The sequence below is a fragment of the Podarcis liolepis genome (assembly GCF_965112155.1).
Source record: "Podarcis liolepis genome assembly, chromosome: 4".
Taxonomy (NCBI): Eukaryota; Metazoa; Chordata; class Lepidosauria; order Squamata; family Lacertidae; genus Podarcis; species Podarcis liolepis.
The window spans coordinates 91,455,096-91,473,246 of NC_139558.1; the positions used below are offsets into that span (position 1 = coordinate 91,455,096).

Consider the following 18,151-nt stretch of genomic DNA (forward strand, 5'->3'; position numbering starts at 1 on the left):
TATAACTAATTGTTCTAACACAAGGACTCTTTAAGTATAGTGCAGATAAGTCTCTTTCCCATCAGCTTCCTTGATGCTTGAAGTGAAATAGCTTTTTTGAAAGCCGTTCCCCTGTTTTCCGTCCATCCTCCTCCCTCCCTCCCTATTAATTTTCCTATAATTTGTCATTATTTGTTGCCCCCATATCCTTAGATGGACTCCTCCAGCGTCAAGGAACAAGTCTCGGCCTGGGAACTGTAACCCCGGCTGGCTTTGTCAGTCACTGTGGGTAGACGCACAAGGTAACCTTTTGCTCAAAACTGGACATTTAGGATTTTAGCTGGCATTAGCTTACTGGAGATTGACGTCTTGGAGCCAAGCCATGTTCTGGAATCTCAATGGCTCTGTTCTGAGCCCTTTCAAAAATAAACAAGTCACTTGGGTATATGTGGGTTCTACCTTGTTCAGTGACGAATGCAGGGCTTCTCAGTGAATCAAGGGTGTGGTGTTTGTTTAACCGACTAGCCTGACCCTTTTTGTAGCGCTGGGGGGAAATGACAGCCTGTTGAGAAATGGAAAGCTTTGCTAGCCTGCATATTTATGCTTTCACAGCACTGCAGATCTTACTCTTACACAGAAATCAGGCTCTGCAAGCAGACGAACAATCCCGTAATTGGCAAGGCAAGTACAGAAATCACAGTTGACTGAGTCAAGACAAAACACAGTGGTACATTAGGGCAAACATCACATAGGAAAGGAGTTTGATATGTAGGTAAAGGTAAAGGACCCCTGGACGGTTAAGTCCAGTCAAAGGTGACTATGGTGTTGCGGCGCTCATTTTGCTTTCAGGCTGAGGGAGCTGGCGTTTGTCCACAGACAGCTTTCCAGGTCATGTGGCCAGCATGACTAAACTGCTCTGGCACAACGGAACACTGTGACGGAAACCAGAGCGCATGGAAACACCATTTACCTTCCCACCACAGCAGTACCTATTTATCTACTTGCACTGGTGTGCTTTCGAACTGCTAGGTTGGCAGGAGCTGGGACAGAGCAATGGGAGCTCACCCCATTGCAGGGATTCCGATCGGCAAGCCCAAGAGGCTCAGTGGTTTATGCATCAGATATGTTTCACCACTGTGGAAGGGCAAGAACTTTGCCTACCTGAAAGCAATATTAGGGCGGCGGGGGGGAGAGAAACAATTGTAAATAGACTGTACAGTCCTTTGCCATTTTTTATATAGGCTTTGGGAGTAAACACCAGTGGTGTTGCGCATCTGTTGGTCCCGGACTGGTGAGAGCAAGGTGAATGAAACCCGCCATGCCGGCCCACAAGCTGATTGTGGAATCGACTAAACCTGTAAATGTTAACCACCAGGTGTGCTTACCTCAGCAACATCTCAGCATCATGGTAACCGATAGGGTGGACAGGAATGTTCAACTGGGCTGTCGCCTGGGCTTCATCGTAGCGGTAGGTGTACTCTGGGTCAAGGGGTGGGGTGGGGAAATATTGAAAATAATAATTACAACATTGCTCGCTTATTAATAAATTAATTAAGTTTCCAACACAAGTATGCAGAAAGTCACCAGAAAGATGCTTATGCAATAATGGTAAGTACAGATACATTAAACAAAAGCAAAATTTTGGAGGACCGTATTTCTTTTTTTAGGGGCAGGTAAGGATGAAAAAGTCCCACAAAGTTGCATAAAATTGTTCTGCTGGTTCTTTGCCTTCCATCCCATGAATCCCGTGAGTTATCTTTTCAGCAATTCCGAGGTTTCATAAGTTCTTATGCCACAATGATCAAGGGGCACATCATTTAAGTTCTTCCATTTTTTTGTGTGCGCAGTAGAAAGTCTGGCAGCTACCAGAAACCATTAGCAGTTCCTTTGAAGAGAAATGTTTTGGAGTATCACCCCAGGTATTTAATTACAATATTGCTTAATTACGAAGGGCTTCAAACTCCTTGCCAGCCAAGTTAAAAGCAAGAAACCTTGCCTGCAGGTTTGTCATATAAAAGGAACCGCTCATTGGCAGATGGTTTGGTACTGTCAATATCATTTGTTTACTGTGCTCCAACTTCATGCGATGCATTCCCAAAATTGGCCTTGGTGCCAGAGACAGGTTTCTAAAAACTGCTGTGCCAAACCCTGTCCCATAATTTCTCAAACCCCCTTTCCCCCTGTGAAAGACATTTGCACTTTTTCTGCCTCTTTCTCGGAGTCATAGAATCATAGAATCATAGAGTTGGAATAGACCACAAGGGCCATCGAGTCCAACCCCCTGCCAAGCAGGAAACACCATCAGAGCACTCCTGACATATGGTTGTCAAGCCTCTGCTTAAAGACCTCCAAAGTAGGAGACTCCACCACACTCCTTGGCAGCAAATTCCACTGTCGAACAGCTCTTACTGTCAGGAAGTTCTTCCTAATGTTTAGGTGGAATCTTCTTTCTTGTAGTTTGGATCCATTGCTCTGTGTCCGCTTCTCTGGAGCAGCAGAAAACAACCTTTCTCCCTCCTCTATGTGACATCCTTTAGAGTTTCGGTGGGTGCAGGCTTGGGCTTATCTTATCAAAGTGAGGTGGTCATGGGGAGCGCATGCGTTTTTGTTCCCACTATAAATATTTCTCCAGCATTCTGCAGTCTAGCCTGTTCCTTGCGCTTCCTGATCTGCAGAAAAAGCCCCATAAGCAAGGATCTCCGCACTGAAGCTGGTGCATGATGGGAAAGGAAAAGGAGGGGCAACTGCTGGTGCATCTGGTGGGCCAGCTCTTCCCCCATCCTTCTTCTAAAGAGCCCTGGCTTCCCCTAACCCTGAATTCCCTCCGCCCTAATTTTTATTAAATTTTCTGTTTTACAATTTAGAATGCCCATTTAAACATCGTTAAAATATCAACGACTTCCCTTCTTCTCTTTCCATGGTTCATTTTGCAAATCATAAAACCCCTGCATATTTTGCATAAACTAAACCATTCAGCATTCCATTATTACATCTATCAAATCTTATTTACACTGCTGAATTCATCTTAATGCTGCCAACATTTCCAAGTGTACACAATTTCCCTCCATATATTCAATAAACATTTTCCAATCTTCTCTAAACGTTCATTCTTAAGTAGCCATTCTTCTTTAGTTGGGACCTCGCTCGTTTTCCATTTTGGGGCTAACAAAACACAGGCTTCAGTAGTGGCATACATAAATAAACTTTTCTGAGGAATGGGGGAAAAAACAATATTCCCAAATTTTCCTGAGCAGAGGAAACACTGCTAATCCAGTTTAAATCTGGGATACAGAAGTGCGATTATAATCCGCAATCTCCACTATCCTTTCAAACATATATCACCTTATGGCATTGTCTTGCCGTTTCCCCCAACGTCCAGTTAACCACATTTCAGAATGTATCCCTCTAACGCAATGGGGGAATGCAAAATAAAGCAGTGCAATTTTCAGTCTCATTCACCTTTGGCAGGATACCCTGGCGTGAGGGGGTCCCCAGCTCCATCCAGAATCAGGACATTCCCACGCTGAGCTCCACCTTCGGGAAGATTCCACCCTGCTGGGTAAGGGTCTACTCCAGGAGCACAAGAGTCAGCTGGGTCGGAGTATAAAATGACTCCTTTGGCTCCAGCAGCAGCAGCATTCTTCACCTGGTGGGGGCGGGAATCACACTGATGCTGCAGTTAGTTTGTTCCTTCGTGCAAAGGTGAGAGGTTGCCTCCATATGGCAAAGCCTGGTAGTTGCCAGAGATGGCCAAGTCTGTATCTGCGGACACAGCCAGACACCATAGCAGCCAATGGGGATACCCCCCCCCCCGTTTGCATATGACATTCCCTAATATGCTGCCTTCAAAGTTTGATCGTGTCAGCAGTTTCTAGGGATGGATGAATCTATTGCTTCCAATTTATCCCAGTTTCCAGTCTTATGTTAGTTCTTCACTGTTCTGGATCAGTTTGTTTCTTTTTTTAAAAAAAAGGTCATGAAAATTCATCAACATGTTAGGGCTTTTTTTTGTTGCAAGCTATTTACCCTAAAACAATGCAGTTCATGCTATTTTTAAAATATATTTTCATATGTTTTATGCACACATCCCCCCTCCCCAATATAACATTTTTGTACACATTATTTGCGTGGAGAACTGCATCACAAAATTCAGACCACTGCGTTTCATTTTTGCATACAGTTTTAGGCAGTGCAAAGCAGATAGGTTTGCATTGAAATCCTAACCTAATGGGATTTCTATCCCATCCCCACCAGATCCAAGTGCTCAAATAAGATTCCACTGCTGAACCACTTCCAGTGCCAGATTTATGCATAACCTAAACAAGCTATAGCTTAAGGCTGCACTCTCTTGGGAGCCACAAAAAAATTGAAAGGAAAAGAACCTGGATGTACATTTCCAAAATATAAGATAAAAAAACAAATAAAATAAAACCTACATACAGCAACAGTGTTTTGTGTTGTGTAGACTCCCATGATGTAAGTAATGGGCCCCGCCTGCTAGCCTGCTCCCTAAAATATCACTGGTTTGCTCATTTCTATATACACTGGTACCTTGCTTCTCAGACTTAATCCATTTTGGAAGTCTGTTCCAAACCCAAAGCGTTCCAAAACCAAGCCGCACTTTCCCATAGAAAGTAATGCAAAACAGATTAATCCGTTCCAGATTAATTTCAGTTCAACAATTACTTTGATAAAATACATATTTTGTTATGTGCAAATGGCTTTAGATACCTATTAGGTCCATAAATTACCATATAGCACACATTCAACACAAAAAATAGCGACAATTTGTGGTTGACAAAGGACAGCTGGACATATCAAGGGCCGCATTACCTTCAGTAGCTTAGGGCCCCATCAAACCTCAATCCAGCCCTGGCCACTGGTGGAGAGGCAGGTGGAGAGTTGGATTCTTGCTGTTCGCTTCGGGCAACAAAATGTTTGTTTTTTTAAAAATAATTTTTATTAACTGGCCAATCACATCAAATTAAATCACATTGTATAAATTCCAAATTACAAAGTCAAATTTTTAAATTTTGTTGGGGGAACCCATACTTCAAGATCCAAAGGGGGATTCAGATCAACTTCTTATTACTGCGTTAATGTCCAAATCAGTCCCAATCAGTCCAAACAAAGTTCATAATTCTATCCAGTCTTATCTTGGTGTTTCCACATCATATCTTATTCATATAATTTCTCTTTTTCCTTTACGATCTCTTCTGTTGGTCTGGGCAACAAAATGTATTGGACCAGCTCTCCAGAACTTCTGCCAACCAGGACCGAAGGCGTAAGGGAATCATGAGCTCCAACACTAAAGAAGCAATTCTATGTGTGACATGCCGGCGTAAGTTAGGCTGGTGTAAAATTACAGCACGTCCATACCCTGTTCAGCAGCAGGTTGCTGCTCTGCCAAAGCCTGGCAGTCAGAAAACAAGCCTTTTAAATCAGTATTCTGTGCTGAGTTGCCAGGATACAGCCTCAGCCCCTGCCCTCACTGGTCCCATCCACATAGCTCCGCCAGAACACCTCTTTTTGGGGACTGACACTGGCCTTTGTTCAGCGAGCTTTGGCTTAGCTGTCTGAGCCCTGGCTGAGCCGGGATCAGCAAGCTACACCGGCGTGTCATTGCTTGAACTGAGGTTGGAGACTTAAGGCTGGCAGAGCCAGGAATCAGCTGCCTGAGCTGGAAATCGGCTGCATCCTAAACTATTTATCATGGGGAATCAGGACATAGGATTGCCCCCTAAACCTGGAGTCCCCAATGTGGTACTGGTGGGCACCATAGCATCCTTGCTGCCTCCAAAGGTTCCCTGGCCGTCTCATTTTTTATCTTAAACATTAATGTTTGGGAGGTGTTTTTTGTTTGCTTGTTGTGGGAATGCTTTGTGGGTTCTGTTTCTGTTCAAAGGGGTGCAAGGTTTTTGTTGTACCTTGGTTCCCAAACGCTCAGCTGCAGAACAAATCAGCTCCCAAACACCCGGAAGTAGCTGCTCCAGTATTTGAATGTTTTTCAGAAGCCAAATGTCTGACACGGCTTCCGCTTGAGTGCAGGAAGCTCCTGCAGCCAATCGGAAGCTGTGCCTTGGTTTTCAAATGGTTTCAGAAGTCAAACAGACTCCCAGAATGGATTGGGTTTGAGAAGCAAGGTACCACTGTACTTGTTCTACTGGTTTTGAAGTGTGTGCATTTTGAGAATTGCCCATTTTCCTTCTGTGAAATGGGTATGTTGGGGGAGGGCATGATCAAAGTGCCCCCAGGCCCTCCTCTATGCTGAGATCCCTCCTTCACTGTTGTTATGTTCACCTGAAAAAATATCCAAATATCACACATCAGTATTAAGTTACTCTCCGTAAGTTTCTGCCTTCGTAGTTGTTGTTTTAACAATATAAAAGCAGCTCTCACATTTGGGCAAATTCCGTCTGTGTGTCAAAGCATCCCCTACACACTGAGATGGGATATAATCATTATTACCTTGTTTCCTCTGAAGATTTTCCCATATCTGACAATGACAATTTTCCCAGAGCAATTAATTCCGAGCTCTCGTTCTAACCTTTGGAAATCTTCTATGCTTCCATAGTTCACGTAAACCAGATCTCCCTGGGGTATAAGAACACCAGAATGTAAGAAGAGCCTGCTCGCTAGAAGAAGTTTAGTGCTGAATTCTGTATTACTTGCACAGATCAGAAGGACAGTGGTTCAAATCCCCGCAATGGAGTGAGCTCCTGTTGCTCTGTCCCAGCTTCTGCCCACTTAGCAGTTCGAAAGCACACCGGTGCAAGTAGATAAATAGGTACCACTGTGGCAGAAAGGTAAACAGCGTTTCTGTGTGCTCTGGCACTCGGCACAGTGTCCCATTGTGCCAGAAGTGGTTTAGTCCTGCTGGCCACATGACCCGGAAAGCGGTCTGTGGACAAACGCCGGCTTGCTCAGCCTGAAAAGCGACAGCCCCATAGTCACATAAACCTTACGCCAAAAAATAAACGGACATAAATCTGACATCAAGAATCACAAAACAGAGAAACCAGTAGGAGAACACTTCAATCTCCCAGGACATTCTATACAAGATCTCAAAGTAGTTGTTTTACTACAAAGGAATTTCAGAATTTCAGAAATAGACTGGAAAGAGAAGCTGCTGAATTGCAACTCATTACCAAACTTAAAACCATGGAGAGATCTGGTCTGAACAAAGACATTGGATTCTTATCTCATTATACATGACTAAGCCATTTTTCACCTTCTCACCCCTTGCCTTTTCCTGTAAGTCCTATTGCAGTCGTTAAGAGTCGTCAACAGGCTCATCTCAGCTATCTGCCAATCTCCCATTCCCACCACCCTTCTGAGTAATACCCCTCCCCACCTTCTCACTATATAGAAGGATCTGGCAACTTCTGTTTCAGTGTATCTGAAGAAGTGTGCATGCACACGAAAGCTCATACCAAGAACTAACTTAGTTGGTCTTTAAGGTGCTACTGGAAGGAATTTTTTTATTTTGACTATGGCAGACCAACACGGCTACCTATCTGTAGCTAAAATATCAGTTTGTGGTGCCCAGAGTCTTTCAGCCAACAGCAGTTCCCCCAATATCAGCTGTATGCCTTTGCAGTTCTGGGGGGCTGCTTCTTCCTAGGGAGCGCCAAAAGAACCCTCATATCTTTTTCAAATATATCTTTCTCTGATGAGGGACAGATCTACACTCATGGTTTTTAACGTTAAGGAAGGTTTAAGGCAGGGTTTTGATAATGTAGATGGGCACATCCCACCCTACTTTTTATGTTCATAATGCTTTATCACCTTGCCTTTTTTATCACTTAGTTTTTAATAGTTTTATGCTGCTATATTGGTCCCTGTGTCTTATGCTTCTATATATGTCCCTATATGTAATGTTCCACTGCATTCAAACGCTGACCGCTCTCCAGTGGAATTTGAGGGGTGGTGGCATGTGCAGATAACAAAGGACACAGAGGGAGCGAGAATTTTGTGGCAAAAAGATTCCATTGAGCACATGGATTTATAATATGGACAGATTAGCTACATATGAACGAATTGCATGTTGACGCAAATTAAGAATGGATAAATATGAAGAAATCTGGAAGGAATATTTAAGCGATAAGGCTGATAGTGGTGGGAAGTAGGGGGAGGAGAGAGAGGTGGGAAAATATTGTTAAAAAGATGTAGTCATAGGTATATCAGTGTATTCAAATCTGAATTGTCAAATTGTGTTATTAGTGTTATTATGGTTTTTGTTGTATGTGTCTTTTGCGGTTGTTGTTTGTATTGAAAAAATGATTAAATAAATTTTATTTAAAAATGGAGGGAGGGAGAATTAAAATGTGATACTGGAGGGCAGAGCAGAGCAACCAGAAATCATCAGCAGGGAAAGAAACAGTGTTTTGGAAAACAGTGTGGCCGGGTATAACTTTCATTTGCCAAACCAACAAACCAAGGTAGTAAACCTTTTAATCAACAAGTATAGCCCGTGATGTTTCAGAATGATATATCTATTATTAGTCTAATGGGGGGAAATAATGTTAAACAGGTCAGTGTAGATCCAGCCCAGATACCCAAATTTAGGAACTGGCTTATTTTAGCTCCCACCTGACTTCCGGGTTGGTGCCTCCTGCAATGGCGGAATTCCTCTGATCGGGAGGAATTTGCCCCATGGGAATTTGGGTCTGTACCGCCACGGCAAAGGCGGAGACCCGTAAAAATCACTGGCGGGAGAAGCCTGTGAACGTGGGATTCGGCGGGCACCTTTTGCGCCTCCCCTACTCGCGGGGAAACCCAGTTTCGGAGATCCGGAGCGATGTGGGGTGAGTGGCGCGGTGCTTCGAATCGTCTGCTTCTTCCACGGAGCAAAGCCACATAGCTGTTGTCGGAGAGCAATGACTTTTTCCTGTGGACAATTTGACTCTAAAGTAATTACCCGTGAGTAGAGCTGAATTGGGAAGAATTGGATTTTTAAATGTTTAATCTGGCATCGAAACGGGGAGGTTCAATTCAGGAAGTCTGCCTCCCCTTTTTGTAGATAAACTAAAGCAAGGAGCCTGCAAGCTAAAGTCTTGGAAAGCCTTTTGTAAAAGACTAAATTTCCATCGGTAAAGAACTAAACCCCCCCTTTTTGGAGACAGGAGGGGGGGGGGAGTGGTGGACTGAATATGCCTGTAGGAGAGAATTAAGAGAGTTAAAATACCACCGCTCTGACCCTGGAAACGGGCTGCTAGCAGGATTGATGTTTTTTGGAATGTCCATTGACAGCGTTTAGAACGCTCATTGACAGGTAGCTAAACAAGAGAATACATTGTTTCTACTGTCTCCGGTTGTTTTCAAAAAAAAGGAGGAAAGTAACTGAAAATTGAAACTAACTTTGGATTATTGAAACTGTGTTTAAAAGAGGACATACTGACCGATACAACTAGAAACTGTTTTCCCCTAGTGGAAGCTTTTGAAATTGGTTACTTTACAGGAGCTGGGCTAGGGGAATCTACAGCTGCAAGATAAAAAAGTGTGAGACTTTGGAATTGACCTTGAATCTCTTAAGTGTTATGGCAAGTGGAAAGGAAAAAACAGACGGGATGTTGACAGAAGAGGCCTTAGTGGCTGCATTATTGAAAATAAACGATCCGCTGGAACAACTTCACAAGAAAACAGATGTGATAAATGTGAAAATGGATGCTGCAAATATTGAAATTGACTTAATTGTAGAAAGTTTAAATAATTTGGGACAAAAGGTGAATACCAATTCAGAAACCACCCAGAAACTGACACAGGAATCTACCCTGATACGGCAAACTGCAGATGAAGCCAGGGAAAAAACCCTTGCTGCTGAATCTAATGCAATACAACTGGAGAGGAGAGTCCCATCCATACAAAGACAACCTGATGAACATAAGCTGGCATTCATTATGATTGAACTTAAAGAAGAACAGATGAATTTGAGGACCAGAGCCCTATCTGAACTGGAAAAGGAAAGCTTGACAGAGTTTCAGGAGGCGACAGGACTAACATTGGTTGAGAAAGAGAGGTATTTGGGGGTTAGTATGACCGCCAAAAATGTAAATCTGTTTAAGGATAACTGTGAAGGATGTTGGATTGAAGAGAAGGGGGATTTGGAAATATGGACAAATCAGAAGTTGTTACTGTTGGGCCGAGTTACTGTGGTGGGGATGAGGGCTGCTGTGTTGCTGGGGATGTTGCTTTTGTTTCAAACATTGCAAGCTTTGGATGGGATGGAGTGTTTCAGGAGGTGGCAGAGGGATGTTTCTAGAGTTGTTTGGCAGGGCAGGAAGCCTCAAGTAAAACTTAAGATATTGATGGATGCCAAAAAAGGAGGTGGACCTGCCCTGCCAGAACTTTAAATTTCGTTGTGAACCATCTGCTTTTTGCTGGTTGAGAGAATGGTTGCTTCTTGAAAGCACTGAAGTGTTGGACAATGGCAGACGAAGTTGATGGACTATATGGAATTGGCGGAAATGACTGGCAAGACCCGAGACCAGGGAGAAGAGTCGGTGGAAGAAGATTGGAAAAAGTTTAAAGACTATTTATAGAAATATTGTAAAATTAAGGAATGTTAGAAAAATGTTGGAATGAAGTTATATGGCTTTAGTAGAAATGTCATAAGGAATTAAGTATAAATAGATTAATAGAAAATTAAAGGAAAAATAAGGCAAGAATGTGTTAAGATAATTATAGGATAGAAAACAGAGTAAGATGGAAAGGAACTGCTGAAACAATTAATAGAAGTGGAATGCAAAAAGGGAGGTGTGAGGAGGTCGCTGGAAATAGGTGAATGAAACATAAGATATTGAAAATGTTTGAGGTGTTTTTTAAATTGTTTTTGTTTGTTTTTCCTTTGTTTTGTTAGTCTATGTAGCGTTTTTGTATTGTATTTGTATTGTTTTTTCTTTTTTCTTTTTGTTTGTAGTGTTGTGTTGGAAATGTTGAAAAAGTAATAAATATCATTAAAAAAAAATATTTTAGCTCCCACCTAGGCAGGAGAGGTGAGGCAGAAACCTAGTAGCTTGAAATTCTTGCTGGCCATCAAGTTTAGTCACAATCCTCTTGTATAGCAACAAACTTGGGAGATATAAAAACCTAGAGCAGGGGTGGAGAACCTCAGTGTCAGGTACGCAAGTTCCCCTCTCTCTTCTGGGAGCTCAATGATAAGAATTAACGAGCATTTGGTAGATTTATAGGCCTTTTATTACAGCATTATGTTGCAAGCACAAGCAGGCAATCCTCCGCAAGGATAGAAGAAGAGTTGGGATTTGATATCCTGCTATATCACTACCCTAAGGAGTCTCAAAGCGGCTAACAATCTCCTTTCCCTTCCTCCCCCACAACAAACACTCTGTGAGGTGAGTGCGGCTGAGAAACCTCAGAGAAGTATGACTAGCCCAAGATCACCCAGCAGCTGCAGGTGGAGGAGCGGGGAAGTGAACCCGGTTCACCAGATTACAAGTCTGCCGCTCTTAACCACTACACCATACTGCCTTACTCTGACTCCTCCCCACTTCCACAGCAAGAAGCGTGCCAACGGGAAGTTCCTCCCCCTCTGCATCTCCTTTGTTCTTTGCCACGCTTGGACCTCTGAGTTCAGGGGGGGAGGGGGTTCCCCCACTCTCTATTGATGTATCACCCAGCTGCTCCCTCCCTTCTGGCTGCTTAGCTACTATCTCATAGCTGGGTAGCTCCTCTCAACTGAGCAGCTGCTGTGTCTACCTGTCTCTCTGTTTCTGGAAACGCTGGAAGCAGGGGAGGCAAATAGTCTTCCTCCTCTTCTGTTAGGAGCTGATCTCCCTGTGACTCCATTCCCCAATCTTCCGATTCAGACCAGCCCCTGACACTCAGGTTAGGAGGACCACATGTGGCTCCCGAGGTCTCTCTATCTGGCCCCTGAATCTTCCCCAGACCACACCCCTTGCTGCCTTGGATGCACACAGCCCTTAAGAGTATCTGCCTACTTGGAATATGTCCTTAAGATCTGACCATGCCTCCTGCTTGTCTGGGTGGAGGGCACAGTGTGTGTATGTGTGGAAACTAGCTTACTGCTGCACTAAAGTAAAAAATTTGCATCGGATGCTCCGCCTACTCTTGCCTCTGGCCCCGCCCACCTCTGGTAGGTGGTCCCCAGAAGGTTGCACACAAGGGAAAGAGACACTGGATCTGAAAAGTGATCACCACTCCTGATCCAGAGAGAGAGGGTCATTCGCGTAACCAAAGGGCACATTCACACAACCCGTTACCCCACATCAGTCCTTACCTCTGGCATGCCCTGAGCAGAGAAAGCACTGTAGGGTGGAACAACATCTTCAATGTGTGTATACCCCGGAGGGAGAGGCTCAAATAATGAGGTGTTGAAAATCTGGGCAGTTAACAAGGAGCAGAGGAGAAGGCAGAATATTAAGGTCAGGTTTAGACTAATTTCATGTAATTCCCCCCCCCCCCCCATATTAATATTTTAATTGCAAAGGTTTCGAATATAAAGAAATAAAGTGATGCATGTGGGGAAAGAAAAGAAAAAATAAAAAGGCTCAAAAACACGTAGAAAGTAAGTGATAAGGAATGGAAAATCATCAGACGTGTTGATGGAAGTTTGTATAAGATGTGTATGACTGTTGGAACTGATATGTTAAAAAAATCAATAAAAATGTATATATAAAAACAAAACAAAAACATGTAGAAAGAAGCAGTATACGAATATATACAATATATGGAAAACATCCTAGCCCATACATTCTTATATGAAATTGATATTCTTATCCTAAGACATATGCAAATATTAATAGCCTACTACATTTCATAGAAGCTCATTCCAAATATTGCCATATTGATTCAAGTCAACGTCTGTAAGCAGTCCGTTCATAGGTTGCGAGCGCTATCATGTTGTCAGTCCATTTGTTAAATTTCATAGAATTGTGGAGTTGGAAAGGATCCAAAGGGTTTCCCTCAGGTCCAACTGTCTGCAATGCAGGAATCGCAGTTAACGTCCCGCATTGCATTCATGTTAGGGCTGCAGGTGGCATCTATGACCAGGCACCAAAATCAACTTGGGGTATCACAACTGTAAGCAAACAACCTAGCAGAATGAGAGAAGATGTTGCTAAAAGCTTGAGAAAAGAAAATGTGGTCAGTCCCTCCCTCCAGAATGCACATAGAAAGTAGGCACTGGGCATATATCTCTGAGGAAAGGTTGGGATTCTGTGACAAAGAAGGCTCTCTCTGGAGAGATGTGCCTGTCTTCCTCATTATTAACATTCAGAAGGAATGGAAAAACAGTACTATTCACCCAGGCATTTGACGGCTGAAAGACACTACCCTGGCATCCTTGAAATTATTACCTGTGAGGGTATGTGACTGAAATTAAAAGCTATAAAATATGTTTTCATTTTATTCTATTCGCTTTGTTCCACTGCTGGTGTGAACTCCTTTTGGGGGAAGGTGGGAAAGCCATTTAAGAAAAGTTTGGATTTGATTTCCCGCTCTATCACTACCCTAAGGAGTCTGAAAGCGACTAACCATCTCCTTTCCCTTCCTCCCTCACAACAAACACTCTGCAAGGTGAGTGAGGCTGAGAGACTTCAGAGAAGTGTGACTAGCTTAAGGTTACCCAACAGCTGCATGTGGAGGAGCGGGGAATCGAACTCAGTTCACCAGATTATGAGTCCGCCGCTCTTAACCACTACACCACACTGGTATTTAAGGAATCGTCACCTCAAAGTGTGGGCAGGTTCACCTGGAGAAAAGATCTCTTCCAGGTGTTTTGCTCTTTTCAAAGCTCAGCAGAAGTTACCTCTCATAACTGCATCGTTATCTGAATGTTCTGAAAGGGACAGGGATGGTGGACTTAAAAAAACGCTAAAGCCAGATGGGGAAATCCATTTTCTCTCCCTCTCCCCTTTACCTCATGCCCTTGGTCATCCACAATAGAGATGTAGTTGGGATTGGTTTCATTTGGGTAGGACAGCAGAACGTCGTAGGCAGCCAGTTGAACCGAATCCAGGCCAAATTCCTTCCACTGGGCCTGAATTTGTTTGGCCAGGCGCAGGTTCTCTGGTGTGCCTGCCAAGTGAGGCAGACGAGTGAAATTACTGCAAAAGAGGAGAAGGGTATAATGAATGAAATCACATTTATTTATTTTTTCATTGGGCTTGCTGCTGCTGTTGGACGTCGGTCCTCGCTGTGCAACTTTCACGAATCGCAGCCAGGTGACCATCTTGACCAAAGGTGGGTCACTGGCAGGAGCGAGCCAGCAGCAAATCACACCAATCCAGCAGGAGTTAACTCTTTAATAGCAAAACAGGATGTCTAAAAGAGTGTCAGGCCTAATGAGCACAGAAACTGAGGTCTTGCTCCATGGATGTAGCCAGGATTTTTTTTTGGGGGGGGCAGGACTTTGTTAGGGGGGCAAAACTGATGTGACTGGTCAGTTAGTTAAGTATTTACACACACACACACACACACATACATATACATATTCTGTTTTGCAATTTAGAATATTAAACAACCTTAAGATACCAATAATTTCCCTTCTTCTCTTTCTATGCTTCACTTTGCATATCATAAATCCCTGCATATTTTACATAAACGAAACCATTCACTATTCCATTATTACATCCATCAAAACTTATTTACACTGTTGAATTTATCTTAATGCTGCCAACGTTTTCAAGTGTACACAATCTCCCCCCATATATTCAATAAACATTTTCCAATCTTCTTTAAACGTATGTTCTCCTTGTTCTCTTATTCTATATGTTAGGTCCGCAAGCTGCGCTTATTCCATCAGTTTAAGTTGCCACTCTTCTTTAGAATGTTTTACTTGATTGGGGGGGGGGAGTTGCCCCCTTGCCCCCCCCCCCCCGGCTATGCCCATGTCTTGCCCCCATGAATCAAATTGCTGAGACTAAAGATCCACAACTTCCCACAGCCAGGTATGTCTTCTCCTCTCTAGCTCCCCCCCCCCCGCAAGCAATCAGAGACTGCACCTGTGTGTCTCTCTTTGCTTCTCCCGCTACTGGTTCTGGGAGAACAAACAGGAAGACAGCTTGTCACATAGGATGGGGAGACACCATAATAATATTAATAATAATTTATTATTTATACCCCGCCCATCTGGCTGGGTTTCCCCAGCCACTCTGGGCGGCTTCCAATTGAATATTAAAAACAACACAGCATCAGACATTAAAAACTTCCCTAAACAGGGCCGCCTTCAGTTGTCTTTTAAAAGTAAAATAGTTGTTTATTGCCTTGACATCTGCTGGGAGGGCATTCCACAGGGCAGGGGCCACTACTGAGAAGGCCCTCTGCCCGGTTCCCTGTAACCTCACTTCTCCCAGCGAGGGAACCGCCAGAGGGCCCTCGGTGCTGGATCTCAGTGTCCGGGCAGAATGATGGGGGTGGAGACGCTCCTTCAGGTGTACAGGACCAAGGCCATTTAGGGCTTTAAAGGTCAGCACCAACACTTTGAATTGTGCTCGGAAACATATTGGGAGCCAATGAAGATCTTTCAGGACCGGTGTTATGTGGTCTCGGCGGCCACTCCCAGTCACCAGTCTAGCTGCTGTGTTCTGGATTAATTGCAGTTTCCAAGTCACCTTCAAAGGTAGCCCCATGTAAAGTGCATTGCAGTAGTCCAAGTGGGAGATAACTAGAGCATGCACCACTCTGGCAAGACAGTCTGTGGTCAGGGAGGCTCTCAGCCTGCGTACCAGATGGAACTGGTAGACAGCCGCCCTGGACACAGAATTGACCTGTGCCTCCATGGACAGCTTTGAGTCCAGAATGACTCCCAGGCTGCGCACCTGGTCCTTCAAGGGCACAGTTACCCCATTCAGGATCAGGGAGTCCTCCACACCAGCCCACCCCCTGTCCCTCAAGAACAGTACTTCTGTCTTGTCAGGATTCAACCTCAATCTGTTAGCCGCCATCCATCCTCCAACTGCCTCCAGGCACTCACACAGGACCTTCACCGCCTTCCCTGGTTCTTCTTCACAAGGCTTCTTCACAACCCTGACCCATCTCTGCTTCTCATCATCCCTCCTCACCTGCCCCAGATTCTGGACACTCCTCAATCTCTAGGCCCTGCTACCTCTTCAGTCACTCAGCTCGCACCAGCACTATTTCTGTTTCTTTGTTTAAGGCAGCCTTGCCCAACCTGGTGCCCTCTGGCTGATTTGAACTACTGCACATTTCCCATCTCTCTCAGCCCTGCTACCATGCCGGCTGGGGCGGAGGACAGATTTGATTAATCAAATCATTAATTATTTTTCACTCGCAGATTTCTCAACTGCTTTGCAGCAAAAACAACAACAACAACACACACAAAAAAGTTACCAACTCAGCATACAATAAGTTTAAGATAAGATAAAACACACAGGATGCGCTCCCAGACTATTAGCAGCTCAGCACTAACACCATGTCCACCTTGCAGGCTCCACCTTGAACATTTTTATGTGTTGCCCATGGGCCTTTGATGGCATGGGGTTACCTCGTCTTGAGAACGCTCTGAAATGTACCCCAAGTGTGTTGGTTGGTTTGGCCAGTTGGCATGCTTGCTAAAGCTCTAAATGGCCTTGGCCCAGTATACCTGAAGGAGCGTCTCCACCCCCATTGTTCAGCCCGGACACTGAGGTCCAGCTCCGAGGGCCTTCTGGCGGTTCCTTCCCTGAAAGAAGTGAGGTTGCAGGGAACCAGGCAGAGGGCCTTCTCAGTGGTGGCTCCTGCCCTGTGGAACACCCTCCCACCAGATGTCAAAGAAATAAACAACTATCTGACTTTTAGAAGACATCTGAAGGCAGCCCTGTTAAGGGAAGCTTTTAGTATTTGATGAATTCTTGTATTTTAATTTTTTGCTGGAAGCCGCCCAGAGTGGCTGGGGAAACCCAGCCAGATGGGTGGGGTATGAATAATAAATTATTATTATATACAAGCTATGCTTTCTGTTTAACTCGGATTTGGTGCACGATGGGCAAGAAGTGAATGAGAACCTCTCTGCATCTCTAAGGATAGATCTACAACTTGGCCAAAAGCAATTCTGGAGATGTAAAGCTCCGGTTGGGGGCAGGAATTCACCAGTTGCTGGAAACCACAGGAGGGAAAATGCTCTTTTGTTTGGATCCTGAATGCGGGTTTCTCACAGACATCTGGCCTGGCCACTTTGAGAACATGATGCTGGACTTAGATGGACCATTGGCCTGATCCAACAGGGTTGTCTAAGGTTCTTATGTGCTTAAATAAAAGCTGTGATTGACTAAGCAATTCAAACCTACATGCTTATTCCTTTGGCCTTTAAGTGGCATTGTATATTGTATTGTTGGTTTATTGCTATGGCCGCTGGCTGACGCAAATAAAGATTCATTCATTCATTCATTCATTCATTCATTCATTCACCCTGCATCCATTTTGCAGGCATCTAAAATGTGTAACACACCCTCATGAACAAGTATGCATAAAGGAGGGAAATGTTCGTCTTTAACACTGCTTAACAATCACAAAACACACTGAGCTGGTGCTGGGTGGACAAACGTCAACATATTAGCATTTATAACTGGAACACTGACTCATTTGCTAAATAAGTCTGAGCGATAGTTTTCTTTCCTACTTGAAAACGTGCTCTGCGTGCCAGCTTTTTGATTACTAAACGCTTGTCATGGACTAAAAACGCTGTAATTACAAATGTATGCCACTAAGTTAATCTCAGGAAATGCCACCAAACTGAAAAATATATTTTAGCCTGCAGTCCTGGCACCATCAAAGGTACTTCAGTGTAGCTTGTTCATCCTGGCTCACCTGCGGCTCAACCAGCTGAGATGAATCTGGCTGAGGCAAGGCCAGAACATTTCACCTGCCCGCTTGGCAAAGAACACTATTTTAAAGGCTTGCTTTCCCTCTACCAGGCATAGGAAGAGCGACAGCCCTGCTGCTGATCAGGGTTTACATCTGATGTAAATTTACACCAGCTTATTGTACATAGGAAAGCTACATGGGTCTGGTTGGATTATAATTCTAATACTAATGCTAATACTAACACTACTACTACTACTACTACTACTACGACTACTACTACTACTACTACTACTAATTTATTATTTATACCCCGCCCATCTGGCTGGGTTTCCCCAGCCACTCTGGGTGGCTTCCAACAGAACACTAAAATACAATAATTATTAAACATTAA

General features: G+C 44.0%; 1 protein-coding gene across 3 annotated transcripts in view; it reads right to left on the minus strand.

Moving 5' to 3' along the window:
• The window catches only part of LOC310705111 (glutamate carboxypeptidase 2-like), a 53,243-nt gene that overhangs the window by 31,774 nt on the left and 3,318 nt on the right, over positions 1 to 18,151 (minus strand). For all 3 annotated transcript variants that reach the window (XM_083499555.1, XM_083499557.1, XM_083499556.1), the window contains exons 3-7: positions 13,877 to 14,063; positions 12,236 to 12,337; positions 6,448 to 6,573; positions 3,439 to 3,625; positions 1,365 to 1,458 (exon numbers count right to left, since the gene is read on the minus strand). In XM_083499555.1, coding sequence (XP_083355681.1) covers positions 1,365 to 1,458; positions 3,439 to 3,625; positions 6,448 to 6,573; positions 12,236 to 12,337; positions 13,877 to 14,063 — 696 coding nt within the window. The remainder of the gene's footprint in view (positions 1 to 1,364; positions 1,459 to 3,438; positions 3,626 to 6,447; positions 6,574 to 12,235; positions 12,338 to 13,876; positions 14,064 to 18,151) is intronic.